The 19,967-nt window shown below is 45.9% G+C and overlaps 3 protein-coding genes across 7 annotated transcripts; 2 read left to right on the top strand and 1 right to left on the bottom strand.

The window, feature by feature from the left end:
• The first annotated feature begins 2,189 nt into the window (after window positions 1-2,189).
• On the top strand, window positions 2,190-6,047 carry PIP4P1 (phosphatidylinositol-4,5-bisphosphate 4-phosphatase 1). 2 transcript variants are annotated; one of them, XM_058738387.1, is made up of 7 exons: window positions 2,190-2,700; window positions 3,051-3,241; window positions 3,627-3,733; window positions 4,172-4,277; window positions 4,484-4,536; window positions 4,637-4,727; window positions 5,204-6,047. In XM_058738387.1, exons 1-7 carry the CDS (start codon window positions 2,559-2,561, stop codon window positions 5,345-5,347), a joined length of 834 nt encoding a protein of 277 aa, XP_058594370.1. In that variant the 5' UTR covers window positions 2,190-2,558; the 3' UTR covers window positions 5,348-6,047. The 2 variants fall into 2 exon arrangements, with proteins under 2 accessions (XP_058594370.1, XP_058594369.1); XM_058738386.1 differs by having other exon boundaries at window positions 2,192-2,721.
• Window positions 6,048-6,209: 162 nt separating this feature from the next.
• Window positions 6,210-8,874, bottom strand: APEX1 (apurinic/apyrimidinic endodeoxyribonuclease 1). 3 transcript variants are annotated; one of them, XM_058738383.1, is made up of 5 exons: window positions 8,761-8,874; window positions 8,297-8,422; window positions 7,893-8,080; window positions 7,082-7,274; window positions 6,210-6,939 (listed from the first exon to the last, which is right to left on the bottom strand). In XM_058738383.1, exons 1-5 carry the CDS (start codon window positions 8,849-8,851, stop codon window positions 6,422-6,424), a joined length of 1,116 nt encoding a protein of 371 aa, XP_058594366.1. In that variant the 5' UTR covers window positions 8,852-8,874; the 3' UTR covers window positions 6,210-6,421. The 3 variants fall into 3 exon arrangements, with proteins under 3 accessions (XP_058594366.1, XP_058594367.1, XP_058594368.1); XM_058738384.1 differs by having other exon boundaries at window positions 8,730-8,812; XM_058738385.1 differs by lacking the exon at window positions 8,761-8,874 and adding an exon at window positions 8,576-8,723.
• A 266-nt stretch (window positions 8,875-9,140) lies between these two features.
• OSGEP (O-sialoglycoprotein endopeptidase) lies at window positions 9,141-15,531 on the top strand. Of its 2 annotated transcripts, XM_058738382.1 has the most exons (12): window positions 9,144-9,278; window positions 9,381-9,503; window positions 11,301-11,420; window positions 11,604-11,779; window positions 13,357-13,452; window positions 13,576-13,625; window positions 13,773-13,851; window positions 14,419-14,484; window positions 14,598-14,688; window positions 14,915-14,990; window positions 15,087-15,185; window positions 15,330-15,531. In XM_058738382.1, the coding sequence occupies exons 1-12, from the start codon at window positions 9,182-9,184 to the stop codon at window positions 15,367-15,369; spliced, it is 1,113 nt and encodes a 370-aa protein (XP_058594365.1). In that variant the 5' UTR covers window positions 9,144-9,181; the 3' UTR covers window positions 15,370-15,531. The 2 variants fall into 2 exon arrangements, with proteins under 2 accessions (XP_058594363.1, XP_058594365.1); XM_058738380.1 differs by having other exon boundaries at window positions 9,141-9,278; window positions 11,301-11,779.
• The last annotated feature ends 4,436 nt before the right edge of the window (window positions 15,532-19,967 follow it).

Raw genomic sequence — 19,967 nt, 5'->3', positions numbered from 1 at the left:
TTGTATAAAAGACCTTCATTAGTACAGGTATACCTCAGAAATATTGCGTGCTTGGTTCCAGACCACTGAAACAATGCTAATATCACAATAAAGCAATTCAAATAAATTCTTTTTTGGTTTCCCAATGCATATAAAAGTTATGTTTACACAATGCTGTAGTCTATTAAGTGTGCAATAGCATTATGTTTGAAAAAAGTATGTATCTTAATATTTTACTGCTAAAAAATGCTAACCATTAATTAAAAATAAATTTAAAAAAACCCAAAGATATACACCTTGTCATCATAACCCACAAAAGAAAATACAGATGGACATAAAAATTTTAATGTGAAAAATTTCTGGAAAATACGGCCTAGTTGGAGCTAGGAGGATATAATTCAAAGGAGGCGAAACCAACTCAGATGTGCATTCAAGAAGGGGTCTAAAGAAATAATTCAATATTCTTGGATCTGTTTTCACTTAACAGGTATCTGAGAAGGGAAAAGCCCTTGGTATACTGACCCAAGAAATTTCTGTAATGAAGCTTACTCACATTTGTTAGCAAGTAACTCATATCTTTGAAAATTTCAGAATCTTATAATTTATTAGTGTTGCTTTTTGGAAGGATAGATTGCATGAGGCATCTGATTATGAAATAAAATTTCACTGGTGAAGAAAAGGCTAAACAATCATCTGAGCTTTCAACAAGTTGTAATCACTGATCACAGATCACTATAACCAATATACTAATAATAGTGAAAAAGTTTGAAGTACTTCAAGAATTACCAAAATGAGACTCGGAGACACAAAGTGAACAGATGCTGTTGGAAAAATGGCACTGATAAATTTACTTGACACAGGGTTGCCACAGCATTCAGTTTGTTTAAAAAAACAAAACAAAACAAAACCCACAATATCTGCGAGGAGCATTAAAGCGAAGTGCACCGAAACGTGGTATGACTACACCTGGTTTCCCTAAGCTTAAGAAATCCAAAAGAGGATTTTCACTTTTACCAGAAAAGCAAAATAGCTTTCACTGTTTTGCAGCTAGCTGTGGTGGAGGCCGTTCGCACAGAAGGAAAAGTGGCACCACCAAGCTCCTTCCCTGGGAACTACACTCAGCATTAAGCCGCCATAGATTTGAATTGTCTTTGAGCATCTGTGCTTTTTTCTCCATATATTTTGTGCATCCGTTAGCAAGATGTGTCCTAAGGTATCTGAAAACCCTAAGAGATTATTTTGGGGATTCGGGACTACTCAAAATTTTTTCCATAATAATGGTAATTGTCTTCGTTTTTTTCACTTCAGCTGAGGAAAGGTTTCATAGGACTCTACTTTCGGATATGGCTGGGTAAACTTGTAGTGTCATCTGCTATGCAAGTTGAGTATGGAGGATGTATAGGGATGAACAGGAGAGTGAGTAGGATTGGCTGTATGCTGAAACGTCTGAGGGGCTCACGAGATTCTCCAGTACTTGTCAGAATAACCTCCATTGGCAGTCTCCTCGCTGGGACTAAGTTGAGACTAGTCTCAAGACTGTCTCATCTTGTCAGCAAGGTTACTAAAACATCCTTGTACTTAATTGGTTAACTCAATCAAAAAACACTTATGATGCATATGTATTTAGGACTGGGAGGGGTCATGAAACTGAGTGAAATATGAAACATCCCTGTAGTGATAGATCCAGATTCATAAAAGGTAGTTTCATAATCAGGGATGCGGAGTGAGAGGGTGGGGTCTGCAGGGCTGGTCCCTGGAGAAGCCAGTCTTGTGTTCTGTTCCAGAAGTAACTCCAGCGGGAAAGGCTGGATGATTACCTTAACATTTTAATGCATTTCCTACTGGTACATCTTTATTCCGACTTTCTACAGGTTATTTCATTGAGCAGAGCGGCTAACTGTCGCCAGCCTTTCCTCCTCTGGCTACTCAGCCCAAGCTCCAGCACTTTCACTAGAGCCACGCCCCCGAGTTCTGGACCTAAGTTCGGACCAATACAGTTGCACCTCACGAGTCACAAGACCGAGAGGCCAGCCAATAGGAGACCAATTATAACCGCAAAGAGGAGATGTCTTTTAGTGGTATCTTTGGACCAATGAGGAGCAATGATTATGCACTCGCTCTGCGCGCGTAACAGAGGAAGCCAGGCTTCCTGAAACAGGTGACCAGTGAGCTGAAGCAGCCTAGTCCCACCTCCTGGTCTGGAGGTAACGCGATGGGCCACGCTTCCAATGGCTCGCAGAACCTCTCGTCACGTGCAGTTTTTGCGGGCCCAGCGGCCTCCGGGAGGTCATGTGACAGTTGACGTTACCGCGACGCTCCCCAATGGAAAAAAAGAGCTGCCTTCGCAGGACCAAGAATTGATTTATCTCCACGAATAATAGCACGGCGGGGGCGGGGACAGCCTATCACGTGCTTGCGGGACGGAATCGGGCGGGGCAGGCCACTGGTTGCGGGGCGAGCTGGGCGCGCGGCGCGCAGGCGCCCTGGGGACCCGGTAGCGGCGGCGGCGGTGGCTGCGGAGACGGCGGCGGCGAATAGAGCCGGGTCCTTGGCCGAAGCAGTAGGCGGTGGTGGCGGCCATGGCGGCAGACGGAGAGCGATCCCCGCTGCTCTCCGAGCCCATCGACGGTGGCGCCGGCGGCAACGGATTAGTGGGGCCGGGCGGGAGTGGGGCTGGGCCCGGGGGAGGCCTGACCCCCTCCGCACCACCGTACGGAGCCGGTAAACATGCCCCGCCCCAGGGTAAGCCGGGGTGGGTCCAAGATGTTCCCGGGGGGGGAGGGGGGTAGGCTGAGAGGCGGGAGGGGGCGGGGCCGAGGGCGGAGGCGGGGCCCAGGCGCCAGGTGCGGAGCAGTTGCACCTGTGACTGGGTGAAGCTCTTCTTTCCGCAATTGTTACCGGAACTTGGGAACCGAAGGGCGGTCTGAGGAAGCTGACTGAAGCACGGATTATAAGAAGCCCGCCGAGCTAGATCAGAAGGGTTGAGGACCAAAAAGAGTCCCTTGACCCTGTGAAGCATCAGTAGGGGTGTCTACAAGTGATGCCACCCTTCTTTTTACTTTCCTCTCCAGCGTTTCCCCCGTTCCCTGAGGGACACCCAGCCGTGTTGCCTGGGGAGGACCCACCCCCCTACTCACCCCTGACCAGCCCGGACAGTGGGAGTGCCCCCATGATCACCTGCCGAGTCTGCCAGTCTCTCATCAACGTGGAAGGCAAGATGCATCAGCATGTAGTCAAATGTGGCGTCTGCAATGAAGCCACTGTGAGTTACACACATCTATGAAATGGGCCCTGTTTCCTGGATCCTCTTTCTGATCTCTTGATTCTAGACCTTGATGTTCAGGTGTTAGCCGAATGGTAATCCTGAAACCCAGGTTTCAGTTCCAGGAGTCTCGCATCACCATTTCCCCAGCAGCCACTCACCAGAGCTGATGTTTACCATCCTGCACCTTCATTTCTATTCTGGATACTTAAGCCTAGTCTTTATTTGCAAATCTGCTATGTTTTTCTTTCATTTCTCTGATCTGGCTAAGACCTTATCTGGCTAAGACCTTATCTCTCTGATCTCTCCTCAGAAGGTGTTTTTGGAGGAAATGGAAGGGATTGGAATTAGAGGTTTGCTTACCGATGTCCTCATTGTTCTCTAGCCAATCAAGAATGCACCTCCAGGGAAAAAATATGTTCGGTGCCCCTGTAACTGTCTCCTTATCTGCAAAGTGACTTCCCAGAGGATTGCCTGCCCTCGGCCCTACTGGTAAGAGGCATAAGGTGGGGAAGGGCATCAGTGGAAATAATTGGAAAGCCCTAAAAAGGATGAATGTTTGCAGAGCATGTAAAGGTGTTTATTTAGAAGGAGAAAAAGTTAAGGACTGTTGTACCGTTAGAATTTTACAGCCATCTTGTTCAAATCTCAGTAAAAAGACTGGGATGAAATTTATGTCCGTTAGGGAAATAGAGAGTCTAGGGGACTGGGTGAATTATCCTCAGGTATAATGGAAGTTAGAGACCTGAAGTTTAAGAAGTGCTATTTCTCAACCTTCCCTCGGGCTAGGGTTGGGTGGGGCAGAGTATATGCCGTGTATAGAGAAGTAGAGGAATTTAGAAAGGCAGGGATTGGGACCTATGAAGGAAGGCTAGTGTGGGCATTTTAGGATTAAAAATGATTTAAACGTAGTCTTTTTCTCCATTACAGCAAAAGAATCATCAACCTGGGGCCTGTGCATCCAGGACCTCTGAGTCCAGAACCACAGCCTGTAGGTGTCAGGGTCATCTGTGGACATTGCAAGAATACTTTCCTGGTGAGGAGGAGCATTGGGAAGCCTTGGGAGGAAGCGGGAGAAACAGAAGTAATCATGAATATATTTCTGAGTTATGATAATGAATACTGAGAAGGTCTGTTTTAATTTCCCTTCTGTTCCTTTTCCCACCCTCCCGTGCCCCAGAGCCTTCACTGGACATGACCCTGCTTCTATTAATTGGGTTCTCCCTTTTTTGTTCTCCATAGTGGACAGAGTTCACAGACCGAACCTTGGCCCGTTGCCCTCACTGCAGGAAAGTGTAAGTGACTGGAGAGTGGCATTGTTGAACTGGTAATTTTGTAACGTACAGTAAAACCTGCAGGGCCATTGCAAGCATCAATTTGTTTGCCTCCTCACAGGTCATCTATTGGGCGCAGATATCCACGAAAGAGATGTATCTGCTGTTTCTTGCTTGGCTTACTCTTGGCAGTCACTGCCACTGGTCTTGCTGTGAGTAACCTTGATCCGGCCCTTCGTTCTTCAGCCTCATCTCCATAGCCTACAATTTGGGAAATGGCTAACCTAAAAAAAGTGAAAGAAACCGAGGGGTTTTTGTTTGTTTCGCCTTGTTTTAATGTACACATGAGCTGAAGTTGAAGGTAACTGATAAACAATCTCCATTGTTATTATGGGAGTGAAAAACAGCCATCTTCTTTATGCAAAAGACAGGGCAATGAAGTGGCTTAAATTAAGAGTTGCTGTTAGAATTGGCTCCCTTGTCCAACACTAAGAAACACTGACAGATGTCTGGTATTGTACAAGTTATGTACCTGCCTAGGGGAAGAGAGCACAATTGGGCCTTTAAGAAGGTCCCTGAAGGTGGATACACGTGGTTAGGCAACCAGGCACTGAAGCTTGCTGTTACTAGGGCTTTTAGAAAGTGGTGAGAGATCAACAGTAACCCCATCTTCCTTCTTCTTCATCAGTTTGGGACATGGAAGCATGCTCGGCGATATGGAGGCATCTATGCAGCCTGGGCATTTGTCATCCTGTTGGCTGTGCTGTGTTTGGGCCGGGCCCTCTACTGGGCTTGTATGAAGGTCAGCCACCCTGTCCAGAACTTCTCCTGAGCTCCACAACGACCCACAGACTGTGTCTGGCCCCTTCCTGGTGGGGACAGTGACACTACAAAGGGAACCGTGGTAAAAGGCTCCCTTGGCTTCTATAAGGGAAGCCAAGCAGCTGCCTTCCTTTTCCCTGGGGAGAGGTAGGAAGGAACCAGGCCCTCACTTAGGTTTGGAGGGGTAGATAAGACCACTGCTGGCCATCTGCTTTCCTCCAAGGGCTGCTGTGTTTAGGGTGAAATAGGCAAAATGTTGCCCCTAAACCTGGGTCCTAAAAGAGGGTTCTAGCCTTGTCCTTCCTATATGCTCCCTGAGAGCCATTCCTGTCCCTTAAACATTCCAGGGCAGGGTGGGGGTGGGTAGCCCTGGGGGTTCCCTCCCTTTTGTGCACCATTAGGACCTTGCTGCTGCTATTGCACTTCACCAGGGGCTGGCTCTGACCTCAGTCCCCTCAGTCTCCTGTCCCCCCATTCTGTGTCCTGGGGGGTGGGGATGGGGTCAGCCGCTGCTCTGTACAGACCACAGGAACTGATGTGTATATAACTATTTAATGTGGGGTATGTTCCCCTAGTCCTGAATTTCCCTTAACTCCTCCTTCCAACCTTACCCCCCAGTTGCAGTATTTAACTGAGCTGGATAAGGTTGCTCTGTCTTGGGGGAAGCTAGGGATTCATCCTGTGCTTGTAAATAAATAAGGTCATGACTATCCTTTTCCAAGTTGTTTATCTTTATATATGAAAAGATAAGGAGAATTTGTAGCCCCACGAAGGGGTAGAATACAAAGACAGCAAGGCTGAAACTATGGCTCTTTATTTTCATGTGGACAGTTCAGAGAAAGTCATCAGTAGCTTTTGTTTAATGTAAAAAAAAAAAAAAAAAAAAAGCAAAGCACAAAAAAATTGGGGTTTAAAGGAAACCTAAGTGTCACTAGGAGCCTGGTTGAAGGACTCGTATTTTTAGAAGGGAAGTAACAGTGCAGATTTCTTTAGAGAGCAGTTTTTAAAGAAGTTTGGGGAGGTTAAGTTTTAAAGCTAGCTTGGGGGGCTAATTTCCCCAGCTTAAAGTAATTTAAGGGAGGTGTCACAGTGCTAGGTACAGGGTGATGGGACAGTGGTCACTGCCCAGGGCCTTGGAACGGATCTTGCTGTCACACAACGCGGGTAACAGAGAGTGTGACAACAAAAAGTAATCAAGGCGCCAACCAACATTTTTGGATCGAGCATTCATCATGTAGGTCCAAAAGGTATATGCATAGGCCGTGTTGGGGTAGAGGTGCCGGAAGCTGTCGGCCAGAGGCACAGCCTCTAGTAATTCCCCAAAGCCTTGACGCTCTTGTGGAGTGAAGCCAGCATTCTTTTTGTTTCCCTTGGGGTTGCGAAGGTCGATTTCTTCATGGGCCACATTGAGGTCCCCACAGAGCACAAGGGGCTTGCGGGAAGCCAAGCCCTTTAGGAACTTGCGGAAGGCCTCATCCCAGCGCTGCCGGTACTCCAAGCGGACCAGACCTCGGCCTGCGTTAGGTACATAGGCTGTTACCAGCACAAATGAGTCAAATTCAGCCACAATCACCCGGCCTTCCTGATCGTGTTCCTCCTCACCTACAGAAACAATGAAACAAGATCAGCATAAAAAAAGTGTACAGAATGGGAAAGCAAAGAAAGTAACTCCCATTAGGAGCTGGGACGGGTATTAGCAATTGGCTTGAAAGACCTCAGGGGTTAGGAATTAACAGGGTCTCACCAATGCCATAGGAGACTTTGAGTGGGCACTGGCGGGAGAGCAGGCCCACACCACTGTACCCTTCCTTGTCTGAAGGAGCTGACCAGTATTGATGGGATAGTCCAGGCAACTCTTGAAGTTCAGCTGGTAGTTTGTTCTCTGAACATTTGGTCTCTTGGAGGCACAGGATATCTGGGGCTTCTTCCTTTACCCACTGTGAGAGAGATGAAAGGTAAGAAAAATACTATCAATTCAGATAGCAACGTTTGATTATCAATCAAACATTTACTAAAGACTGTGCCAAGTACTAGAGACACACTGCTTAGAGAGTCGCACGAGATTTTAACACTTCTAAATTATATAACTGGCAACTGAGAGGTAAAAAGAGTGTTACATGCAACACTGAAGAGATTATATTTCTTCCACAGGCAGAGGATAGCCATCTAAGATTATTAAGCAGTGATTATTTAATTTTAAGTAAACTCTACACTCTGCCACACATGGAGCTTAAATTCACCAACTGGTAGACTGAGCCTAAGCAGTAGTATTTAAACGGAGGATAAACTGGAAATGAAATGGAGCAAGTCCAGTAACAAGGTTTTTGCAACATGCAGGGGAAGGGATGAAGCCATTAAAACAATGGAAATAAGTTGAAAAAGACATTTGGAAATAAAAAGGTTAAGAGTTGGTGAAGCCCCTCCTTTTAACTCCTGCACAAAAAAAACTACAGACAAGGGGAAAAAACCTACAGATTAGGGAAAGGTGATTAAATCCCCAAATCATTCAATACTAAAGAATGTCTCTTCTGGAACCCTCCTTGAATTCCACTCACATCTAAACCTTTCTTTTTAATCCAGGCTCGAAGCCCATCCACATTCCAGGAGCAGATCTTGAGTGTGGCCGATTTACCACTGGGCGAGGTTTTCTGATCTGGGGGGTCCTCATACAGGACCGGCCCCTCTCCTGCTGCCTCTTTTTCGTTTTTCTTTGCTCCAACCTTACTCTTCTTGGCTTCTGGCTCTATAAAATAAGCAATATACAATGATAAAGTTGGCAGTATCCAACTCCGATCCGGATTGGACTACAGACCCCCCCCCCCCCCATTGAGAGCTTGCAGTTGCTGCGACTTCTTCAGCCTGCAAAAACGCAGTCAGAAGGTCCGCACTTCCTGTTCACCGGGGTTAGAAACCCCCTCACGGCAGCCCCTAGGGAGAGGGCCTCATTTCATTCTCTTACCAATCTTGGGCTCTTCCCCGTCTTCTGCCACAGCTCCCTTTTTCCCACGCTTCGGCATCACTGTAGCGAACGCCCTTCTGAACCTGTACCACGTCGCCCACCGAAGCAGTATTTTTACCGCGTTACCTGCAGACGAGAAGAGGTCGTGAAACCAGCTAAGGCTGGGGAAAAAACGACTTCCTCGAGCGCCCCCGCACTAGGTACCGCCTTTCAAATCAAACTCTCTCTGAATCCTTTCTCCGCCTCCATGCAACCTAGGCCCTTCAGCCCCTCACCCACCAAACTAGATCATTTCATTATGCTTTGTGCCGTACTCGCGAGATCTGCCCTCCGGCCGATCGAGGGCCTTAATTAAGGGTCCCGACTTAGCTTGCAGATCAGACGATCAAGAAACCCCACTGCTAGGCAAAATAAGAGCAACCCTGCATCTGACCTGCTCGGCTCCCAGCCTGGCTCCTCCTTACCCGAGCACAAAGAATTCGTGCACGCCGTACCCCCACGTGGGTATCTGGAGTGGTCAGGTGATCTGAGATGTGCAGCCTGAGGCGGGGGCATGCGCGTGATTGGTCTGTCTGGAACCACGTGACGGGAAGGCTCGCCCTACTCCCCCCACCCCCCCCCACCCCCCCACCCCCTTCTGCAACTCTCCAGGGGACTGAAGGCCCCGGCCTTCCATTCTTGGGCTGTTTATCGGCGTGCCAGATGCAGGATTCATTCTATCACCCTGACCGAAGATCCCAATGCTGTGCAAGAGAGGGAAAAAAGTCAGTGGAGAAGGCTGGCTGGACAACGGGAGAGAAGTAAAGAGATTTATAGGAATGTAAGGAGCAGATGCCGGCTCAGCGTCCCTGGCAGTTAGGAGGACAGGTCCTTGAAGGGGCCTTGATGGGCCGCTGTGATGACGGGGGCGGGGCTGCCGTGGGGGCGCCCTCCGCGGGAGTTCTTTGGCGTCTCTTGGTGCACGCTGGTATCCGGCCCCTGGGTACGTAGTCTTCCTGTGCGCTTCGGGATCAGCGACCCAGCACGGCCTGCTGAGGTCTACACGGTTCCGGTGGTAGCTAGCCCTGTTGGCGTTTTCTCCCAGGCTCGACCATGCCGGCGGTGCTGGGGTTTGAAGGCAGCGCTAACAAGATTGGCGTGGGAGTGGTGCGGGATGGCGCGGTGTTGGCGAACCCGCGGCGGACTTACGTCACGCCTCCCGGCACAGGTGCGTGTGTGCGGGATTGACAGTTCACAGCGCCCTTCTCGCGCGGCCGCGCCTTCCATCCGCCCAAACGCTAGCAAAGTAGGGCGTGGAGCGCGTTGTCCCCTCACAGAGCGGTTGATCCGAGTCTCTGAGATTCGTGGGGCAAGATTAACCTCACTAGGCTGATAGAAGAGTCACAGCCTTGGACCTGGATCTTCTAGGTTCGTTTAGCTTTCGTTGAGCGCTTTTTATGTGCTTATCGTCAGCCGGAAGCAAAAAATAGATGTTTTGAGCTTCTGTGGAGTGGGACATATAAACAGAAGTTTATGGTAAGATGAACAGTGAGTGTAAGGCAGATGCAGTCAGAACTTCCTAGAATGAGAAGGAGTGTAGAGTTGCAGCTTGGGTGTTAGGAACAGCAGTATTCATTTCAGTATTTGTTTCTGGATTTATGTTCCTTACTCTTAAAATGGGAATAGTCATACCTGCATTATTGAGTCTTGAGAAAGAAAGAAATTGTTAGACGTATTACTTTTAATGAATGTTATTTGTATGTTACTTGTTACTGTGTTGTATTTTGTCTGCCCACCCCTAAAACTTCTGCATATGTAGGAGAAGACCACTGACTTGTATATACCTGAAAAGCCTCCCTGAACAGGTGATGTTGTGACAGCTCTTTCGTTAGAAAATACATATCTGTGTTTAGCACTCACTCTTCTAGGCATTTTGGCACCAGGAATGCAAGGATAAATAAAATAGCCAATGCTTTGAGGTGCTCATGGTTAAATTGGGGAAAACTACAGGTGATTATAATGCTATAATTGATATATGACACAGTGTGTAAAGTACAATGATATGATAGTGCACAGGGCTGGTAGGGTCACAGAGAAGATCACTAAACGGTTTGAGTTAGTTATCCCTTGAATTAAGTCCTGAGGCTGAGTAGGAGTTGGGTATGAAGAAAGGCATTTCTATTATTTATTTATTTATTTTTTATTTTTTTATTTTTTTATTATTTTTGGGACAGAGAGAGACAGAGCATGAACGGGGGAGGGGCAGAGAGAGAGGGAGACACAGAATCGGAAACAGGCTCCAGGCTCTGAGCCATCGGCCCAGAGCCTGACGCGGGGCTCGAACTCACGGACCGCGAGATCGTGACCTGGCTGAAGTCGGACGCTTAACCGACTGCGCCACCCAGGCGCCCCAAGAAAGGCATTTCTGAGAGCTGGTCAGCCTAGCTGAACAGGCCAGAAAGAGTATATCTGAAAACCTGGAAGATGAGATACTTGAGGAGAGTGAAAGAGTCTCTTCCTACACTGTGTAAACCTTAAAAATAAAACAACCAGTTGTTTTACCAGTAAAATGGGCTCATTTAGGAATAGTAGAGAATTGTGATTCAGATCAGGGAAGCTTTGGCAAAACCATAGGCAAATCTAGAGACCAAATGAAAGGATTAATCTTTTATAGGGAAGTGGGGGTAGTTGGGAGGGACTCTTAATTTTAAATTAGTCCATTGAAGTAAACTGAGAGATCCAAGTGTAGTGGCTTTTCATTGGCTGGAAAATCTCTTCCTCTTGATGGGGTGGTAAATGATAGGCTTCTTCCTGTTGGGAATGCAAGGTATGTTCTTTTCTCATTGGGGTCTGCAATTGAGAAGGAGTGGTGGGGTGTGAAAGCTTCCCCTTACAGCCTCCTGACTCTGTTTTAAGTGAGATTTCTTTCATTCTGTTTCACAACAACTAAAACACCCGTTTATGACTTCTACCAACCTTTGCTATAGAAAAACCCTATGATCTCTGACCTGTGTCCATCTCCTAGGATTCCTTCCAGGTGATACTGCCAGGCATCACCGAGCTGTTATCCTGGACCTGCTACAGGAGGCACTAACAGAGGCTGGATTAACCTCCCAGGATATTGATTGCATTGCCTACACCAAAGGTATAGCTGGGAGACTGACGATAGAAGAACATACCTGGAGCCTGGCTAGGTCAGAATGGCCTGCTGCTCTCTGCTACCACCACTACACCACTACTCCTACCCCACCTTTCACATCCCTTACTTTCCCCAGCTCGGTTTTTCCCAGTGTCTGTAGGATTCTAACTCCCATTTCTATCCCCCTAGGCCCTGGCATGGGTGCCCCACTGGTTTCGGTGGCTGTTGTGGCCCGTACTGTGGCCCAACTGTGGAATAAGCCTTTGCTGGGTGTGAACCACTGCATAGGCCACATTGAGATGGGCCGCCTCATTACTGGAGCCACCAGCCCTACCGTGCTGTATGTCAGTGGAGGAAATACACAGGTATTTGGAGTATTCCATCATTGCTTCATAATTTCTAAGGCAGTGTATCAGCAACTTTCTTGTTGTACCTGAATGGCAGCAACTCAAGAACAAAGCTGGGCTGTCTAAGACACGCTAGAAAACCCACAAGAAAGTTTACAACATTGTAGGTTTAGACAGCATGATCAGAACATTAGATGACTTTTGTATACGTGGTTATAAAGATAAAAAATTTCCATTTAGAAAAGGAAAGAAGGGTAAGGATTGAGGTCTTCAAAGTAATGAAAGTGTTTTTACTTTTATTATTTTGAAGCTTTTTTCCCCCTGTACCTTGGCAACTAAAACCGAGGGATACCATGTAATTTGTTTCTTTACAGTAATTTCATATTTTGTTTTATGTTATTGGCAGTAAATAGAAGTTGTTATTCTAAGAGTGAAAATATAAGTAATTTTTAAAACATTTTATAAGGTAGAAGGTATTTTAAGTTTATAAGCTAAACCAGAGTTGTTTGGGGTACCTTATGAGACCTTTTTAGGTTGGGATTGGAGAACTCTAGCCTTCCTTTCCCACAGAGCACCTGATGGGGTTATTGTCAGAAAAAGTCATTGTCCCCAGCTTATGAAAGGCTTAAAACTTCATTTTGTGAAATAGTCATTTAAAATGAAGTACACATTCCCATGAAATGACATGGGAACTTTTACAGGTAGAGGGCAAGTAGCAGGTTGGGGCCTGAAGGATGACATACAAAATTAGGGACTTAGGGTGTGAAAAGTAGCAATGGAGGCTTGCAAGAGTTAACGAAGAGGAGCAGTGATAGTTTTTCTCTTCCCTCTTGAAACTTGGTTAGGTGGGAAAAACAGGGAAGATGATTGGTAGAGAGGAGTAGATAACAGAAGTAGAAAGGCAGGATTTTTTTCCTTCCCCTTTTGTGGCCAACCTTTTAACAGCAGAGTATGATCTACCAGAATGGAAAGAAACCTTTAGTAGCATCGAAAAGGGAAAAGGACTTCTTGTAGTCTTAATGAAGCACTCATTGTCAGGAGTATATGTGTGAGTGGGTGATAAATATTCTCTGTGCTAGAAGCTAGTCACATGTGAAGAATGGACATAAGTTGATTGCCAGTGTTGAGTTGGGTGGGTCATTAGTGTGACCCAATATGGGATTTTTGAGTTTTTCAACTCTACCTTTTGTTTTGTTTCCAAATAACACTGTCCTGGTGGGATAATCTAGAAGGACTCTGGTTCCCTGCTTCTAAGCAGGAAAGCCTGTTCCTAATCCATATTGTCAAGACTGCATTTAAAGGATATATTAGGAACCTCCAATCTAGAAAAATGTATTCAAAACGAGAATTGCTTCTGCCTGACCTAGGCTACCTTCTGTAGATGAGAAATCTGCTCTAGGAATCCTCAGGGTACATATAGGCTTCTGAGATAAGAGCTATGAGAAAGTACCTATTCAAGGTTTGGGTAAGTTCTTTTGTTCTGTTTGTCATTGGAAGCTGCAGTGGCCATGTTGATCCTCTCTTATGCTCTTCCCCAAAGCCAAATACTCCTCTTTACAGACTTGAGGTTTCATGGACATCCTCATCACCCTTAGGTGATTGCATATTCAGAACATCGTTACCGCATCTTTGGGGAAACCATCGATATTGCTGTGGGTAATTGTCTGGATCGTTTTGCTCGAGTGCTAAAGGTAAGCCACTGGGGCTGGAGAAAACATGAGATATGGATGAATTAGAAATGGAGGGAGAAGGTCATAAATTAGTTTCTTATGCCTCCTGGATATCTGGCTCTATCCTCTTTTTCCTTCTGCTAGATTTCCAACGACCCAAGTCCGGGCTACAACATCGAACAGATGGCAAAGCGGTAAGGGGACATGAGGTGGGAGGAGGCTGCCTGGCGGGGCTTCAGTGATTTCCCTGTATGTACATTAAGAAGGCTTTGGAGGGGCTTTGGAGGGTAAGCAGCCAACTAACTACAGGTTGAGGACATCGTATACTCCCTCCCACACAGAGGCAAGAAACTAGTTGAGCTGCCGTATACTGTAAAGGGGATGGACGTCTCATTCTCGGGGATCCTGTCTTTCATTGAGGTGAGTGTGGGACAGGTGAGGAGAGATCACTTTCATGCTTTTATATGAGGCATATCTGTTTTGCTCACCATTGTATTTCCTGCCTATAGCATAGTTCTGGGCCATATTAGATGCTGAATAAATTCATTTAGCAAATATGTATTAAGCATCTTCTGTGTGCCAGGCACTCTTCTAGGCAATAGCAACACAGGATGGAACGAAATCAAAGTCCCTGCCTACTTGGAGCTTACATTGTAATGGGGGAGGGGGGCAACAAGATGAAGAAGCAAAGAAGGGGCAGAAAATAAAAAGAGCCAGATGATGATAAGCCTTATGGAGAAAAGTTAAGCAGAGTAAGGGGTCGGGGGGGAGGTTGGGGGTGCCAGGGCAGGCATTTGTAATTATTGAATCCTGAATCAGTGTTGCCTGTTCTGTAGCTTAATGCCAGTGAAAGGCAAAAGCATGCTGTAGATATGCTGGTGAGATGAGTTGTCGTGAAACATGATGATCCTCCAAGTTCACTAATTTTTGCTCTCCTGTCATCCCCAAACCACAATTCATTGTTTTGTGTATTTTTTTTAATGATAGGATGTAGCCCAACGGATGCTGGCTACAGGCGAGTGTACTCCTGAGGATTTATGCTTCTCTCTGCAGGTAATGGGATAAAAAGCTGGGACTGAACGTTGGGACTGGAAGACCTTTTATATAGTGCAGCAGAACTAAGCTGGGATCCCCTCTGGTGTTGACACCTTATTTGTACCCCACAGGAAACCGTGTTTGCAATGCTGGTAGAGATCACAGAGCGAGCCATGGCACATTGTGGCTCCCAGGAGGCCCTCATCGTGGGAGGTGTGGGGTGTATGTATCAGTCAACTGTGCCCCTCTTTGCTGTTCTTGGGCATTTGCATCTTCCTCCTGATAGTCTTAATCCCTAAGAGTTTGGGGAAATTGCTAGTTTCCGCTTCCCAATGCCTGCCCCCTAAACCCCTACTTCATTTTTGTAAGTAAATACACATGAGGTGTACAGCTGGACCATGCAGAAATGGCTGAAACTAAGCCAGCCCTACCCCCTGCCCCTTCATAGGTAATTTGAGGCTACAGGAAATGATGGAGACAATGTGCCAGGAACGTGGAGCCCGGCTTTTTGCCACAGATGAGAGGTAAAGGCCCTTTCTCTTTCTTGATTTCTTTTTTTCTTTAATTACTGTGATGTTTCACCTTTAGATTCCAAATTTCATATCTCTTTTCCTTCCCAGATTCTGCATTGACAATGGAGCCATGATAGCCCAGGCTGGTTGGGAGATGTTTCGGGCCGGGCATAGGACCCCCCTCAGTGATTCTGGAATCACACAGAGGTGCGTACCTTTTGGAGGGTAGATAGGATTATATGGGAAGTAGGCAAAAATCAGCAGGGAAGAGGGTCCAGGATCGTGAAGGCAGGGAAGAATGGAAGATTCTAAGGGATAGCTATCCATCAATTTTTTCCTGTTTTTTCACAGGTATCGGACGGATGAAGTAGAAGTGACCTGGAGGGACTAACAACTTTTACATGATCAGAGTAGATAGTGCCCTAAGTAGAGCCTACAGGAACTTGGACCTTAATCTCTGTCTGATCTGGGCACCCCGGTGAGGCTGTGGACTCCTGTCTCCCATAATTTGAACCTCAAGTTGATTCAGCAATAAAATATTGTTGGTTTTGTATGTTGGTAATTGGCTTGTGTTAATCAGGAACAATATAGAGTTGGCACTGGATAAATTCTTGTTGATGGGGTGAATGGATAAGGAGGCAGGGGGTCAGAGCAGTGCCTTGGCTGACTGCAAGGCTGCTGCTGTGGAGCTGAGATTGAGGGGATATCTCAGCTTATCTTCTGACATCTCCTTAATAACAGCATTGTCGTAACTAATACTATTTCAGTGTCAGGCTCTATGCTGAGTGCTTTGTGTTTGTCACCCCATTTAAATTCTTTGGAGTAGGTACTCAGGACTTGTCTCAGAATAGCCTGGGGCCAGGTCTAATTTTGTACGAATTTGTAACTCAAGAGCAAAGCTGTCCCTCCTCCTTGCACTTACTCCCACATGCTCCTACATATACTTCCCCTGGTGGATTTGAAGGGTTGCCCCAGATCCACCTCCCTCCCTACCACAGCCCTCTGGAACTAACATCCTGCCCTTTATCTTGTTTGTCCAGCACCACGAGGAGACCCAAACCAGCAAGTCTCCTCTCAGCTTTGCACTCTAATAACTGTTACTCTCTGCCCCTTATTTGTTCTTCTTGAAATTCTTTTGTGCTCTCTGGAACTAAACTGATTAGTAGTAAAATTACCTACATCCTCATCCTGTTTTCTGAGTGTTCTCTTTACGTTCCTGTTCAGGACCCTGGTTTCCCCCTGAGAACTCTGCTTCTCCTACTGTGTCTAATGATGGTATTTTCTCACCCACATCCATTGGCCCTGGAGAGGGTGATGTGGGTGATCATTTTTCTCCTCATACTATGTTTGATCTATTCCCTCTCATCCCTAACACATCTGAGCTTTGAAACACATGTCATCTGTTAACTATACCGTGCCGCAACCACTCCTGTCAAATCCTGATGATTTTAGTACCCCTGTAGGTGATCCTTCTAATGCTCTGGCCTCAGCCCTGTGCTCCTCCCATGATCGTGTCCTCCACCCCCACTTCAGCCACTCATTCCCTTGGTCCTAGTGGAGGCCTACAGCTCCTCCATATTTCATTCTGAGACATCCCTCCTATTTTTGTAGCTCATTCCCTTTAGTGCACTGAATCCAACAATTCATCTCTTCATCAGGCCCTACAATCTGTTGCTCTTCCTTTCCACTGACCTCATCCCCTACAAGTCTTCATTTCCCTCCAGCTAAACTCCAGTCATGAGCACTTCACTGCAAACACCTCGCCTCCCTCACCTCTCTGGCTTTCATCAGCCTCACCTCTTCACCTACTTGATTCCTAGACCCATGCAGCTAAACGGGCCAGCAAAAAAACAGCCAGGTTGACCTGTCTTACTTTAAATTCAACCCTGACACTCAAGCGGGTCCTTTATGTTCCCTAGTCCTTTCGCTTGCCTTGTGTCTGGTAACTGTTTTATTATGCCTGCTGACACCTCAAATCTCCCATATCTTCCCCCCCATTCTCACTCTTACATTGGCTGCTATGTTAGTGAGAAAATAGAAGCAATCAGAAAATGTACGGGTGCCTGGGTAGCTCAGTTGGTTGAGCATCCGACTTTGACTCAGGTCATGATCTCACGGTTTGTGAGTTCAAGCCCATGTCAGGCTCTGTCTGTGCTGACAGCTCAGAGCCTGGAATCTGCTTTGGATTCTGTGTCTCTCTCTCTCTCTGCGCCTTCCCTGCTCGTGCTGTCTTGCTCTCTCTCTCAAAAATAAATAAACATTAAAAAAATTAGAAAAAAAAAAGCAATTAGAAAATGTTCACAAGCTCCCACCACTACATCTAATCACCTTCCAGTATTTATACGCATGTACTCCGCTTTCCCTCCTGCTAGTATATACCAGTATACTGTTAATAACTCTTACTGTATACTCAGCTGGGATTGAATTTGCTCCCCAGAGGTTTGGTTGTCACAACTGGAACGCAGGGCTACTGGGTAGAAACCAGAGATGCTGCAAAATATCCTGCAGTGCACAGAACAGCTCCCCACACAAAGAATTATCTAGGCTTGAAACCAAGGTTGAGAAACTGCTATGAACAAACCCTCCATGCTCCTGTCTAACTACTTAATGGTAGATTCCATCCTCTAACCTTTCAGGACATCTCTCAGCAGTTCCCTCTCATTTTTATTTATTTAAATTTTTTTAATATTTGTTTATTTTTGAGAGAGAGACAGAGGGCGAGCAAGGAGGGGCAGAGAGAGAGGGAGACACAGAATCCAAAGCAGGCTCCAGGCTCTGAACTGTCAGCACAGAGCCCTATGTGGGGCTCAAACCCACCGACTATGAGATCATGACCAGGGCCACAGTTGGAGGCCTAACTGACTGAGCCACCCAGTCGCCTCTCTCATTTTTTTAGAGTCAACATTTGCCTTTCTTTCCTAGATCTTCCTCTCAGCACACAAATATGCTGTCATTTTCCTCATCTTACAAATACATGAACGCCTCTTGACCCCATTTCACCTTTCAGTTGCTTCCCGTTTTTCTGTTCCGTTTTATAGCAAAACATCTTAAAAGAGTTGTTTCTACTCCCTCACAATCAATTCCTTGTTAAGTTCGCTCCACCAAGACTGTTCTTATCAAGGTCACCAATGACTTCACATATCTGATGGCGTATTCACCTTCATCCCGCATAGCAACATTTGACACTCCCTCTTTAAAAGCCCTTCTTTACTTGGCTTTAGGACATGTTCTCTGGTTTGCCTTCTAGTTTACTGACTGCCCTTTGTTTCCTTTGCTGGTTTCTCCTCATTTCTACAACCTAGTAACTCTAGAATCCAGTCCTTGGACCGTTTCTGTATTTATTTACACACACACACTTGCAGTGAGCTCATCCAGTCTTACACGTTAAAACCATGTCAGTGTGGATGACTCCCAATTTTTAGCTCCAAACTGGAAGTCTGTTCTGAATATCTAGCTGCCAATCGGCATTTCTACTTGTATACCTAATAGATATCTCAAATTTAACATACAAAACGCTGGACTTTTTTGCTCCCCTTTAACTGCTGCTGTCTTCCCTATTTCAGTGAATGACAACCCCGTCCTAATAATTGTCCATGTCAAAGCACCCTGATGTTACCTGACACCTCTTTTCCATCTCCGGTTCATCAAATCACATAGACTTTAACTTCAGAATGTATCCAGAATCCTGTTTCTTCTTACTTCCACGGCTTCCACCCTAGAGCAAGCCAGAATTCTCTATCTCCAAGACTTCTGCAGTAGCTCGTGCATCTGCTTCCACAACTGCCCACTTACAGTCCATTTTTAACACAGCAGCCAGACTGAATAGTGTTAACATAGAAGCCAAGTTATGTGACTCTTCTGCTCAAAACCCTCTATGTCTTCCTATATTGGAGTAAAAACTAGAGTCCTTTAAAGGCAAGTGAGACCCTCCAGGATCTGCCCTCCTCTCCCCGCTTACTGCTTTGACCTCATTTCCTGCTACTCACCTTGTTCACCCTGCTCCAGCAACATTGGCCTTTTTGTTTTTCCTTCAACACTGAAGGTGTACCAGTCCCTCAAGGTCTTCATACTTGTTGCTTTCTCTGCCTAGAAAGTTCTTCCCTCAGCTATAGCTTGCTCCATCAGTCCCATAATCTTACGTCTTTGGTCAACTTTTCTTCTTTTAGTGAGGTCTTTCTGACAACCCTACTTAAAATTGCACCCCTCCAGCACTTTCTATCCCCCTTCTCTGTTATTTATCTTTATAGTACTTAACCACCTTCTTTTTTTTTATTTTTTATTTTTATTTCTTTATTTTAATTTCGGGAATAGAATTTAGTGATTCATCACTTACATATAACACCCAGTGCTTATCCCAAGTCTCCTTAATGCCCCTTGCCCTTTAGCCCATCCGCCCACTCAAAACCCCACCAGCAGCCCTCAGTTTGTTATATGTATTTAAGAGTCTCTTATGGTTTTTCTCCCTCCTTGTTTTATTTTTGCTTCCCTTCCCTATGTTCATCTGTTTTGTATCTTAAATTCAATATTTGAGTGAAATCATCTCGTATTTGACTTTCTCTGACTTGTTTCCTTTAATGTACTACACTCTAGTTCTGTCCACGTTGTTGCAAATGGCAAGATTTCATTCTTTTTGATTGCCAAGTAATATTCCATTCCATATATATTATCCGAGTAATATCTTCTTTATCCATTCATCTATTGATGGACATTTGGGCTCTTTCCATACTTAGGCTATTGTTGATAGTGCTGCTTTAAACATTGGGGTGCATGTGCCCCTTTGAATCAGCACTCCTGTATCCTTTGGATAAATACCTAGTAGTACAATTGCTGGGTCATAGGGTAGTTGTATTTTTAATTTTTTGAGGGACCTCCATACTGTCTTCCAGAGTGGCTCCACCAGTTTGCATTCCCACCAGCAGTGCAAAAGGGTTCCTCTTTCTCCACATCCTTGCCAACATCCTTGTTGCCTGAGTTAATTTTACCCATTCT

Source organism: Neofelis nebulosa, chromosome 7 (genome assembly GCF_028018385.1).
Source record: "Neofelis nebulosa isolate mNeoNeb1 chromosome 7, mNeoNeb1.pri, whole genome shotgun sequence".
Taxonomy (NCBI): Eukaryota; Metazoa; Chordata; class Mammalia; order Carnivora; family Felidae; genus Neofelis; species Neofelis nebulosa.
The sequence above is the reverse complement of the archived record's forward strand: the minus strand, read 5'-3'. Positions and strand labels throughout refer to the sequence as shown.

Bases quoted from the DNA above. Each gene is read 5' to 3' on its own strand.
- PIP4P1 (XM_058738386.1), top strand. From the start codon at position 2,559: ATGGCGGCAGACGGAGAGCGATCCCCGCTGCTCTCCGAGCCCATCGAC. The intron at 3,734-4,171 runs GTAAGAGGCATA...TCTCCATTACAG, and splicing joins GCCTGCCCTCGGCCCTACTG to CAAAAGAATCATCAACCTGG. The intron at 4,537-4,636 runs GTAAGTGACTGG...GCCTCCTCACAG, and splicing joins TGCCCTCACTGCAGGAAAGT to GTCATCTATTGGGCGCAGAT.
- APEX1 (XM_058738383.1), bottom strand. From the start codon at position 8,851: ATGCCCCCGCCTCAGGCTGCACATCTCAGATCACCTGACCACTCCAGA. The intron at 7,275-7,892 runs GTGAGTGGAATT...TCTCTCTCACAG, and splicing joins TTAAAAAGAAAGGTTTAGAT to TGGGTAAAGGAAGAAGCCCC. The intron at 6,940-7,081 runs GTGAGACCCTGT...TTGTTTCTGTAG, and splicing joins CAAAGTCTCCTATGGCATTG to GTGAGGAGGAACACGATCAG.
- OSGEP (XM_058738380.1), top strand. From the start codon at position 9,182: ATGGGCCGCTGTGATGACGGGGGCGGGGCTGCCGTGGGGGCGCCCTCC. The intron at 14,689-14,914 runs GTATGTATCAGT...GCCCCTTCATAG, and splicing joins CATCGTGGGAGGTGTGGGGT to GTAATTTGAGGCTACAGGAA. The intron at 15,186-15,329 runs GTGCGTACCTTT...GTTTTTTCACAG, and splicing joins GATTCTGGAATCACACAGAG to GTATCGGACGGATGAAGTAG.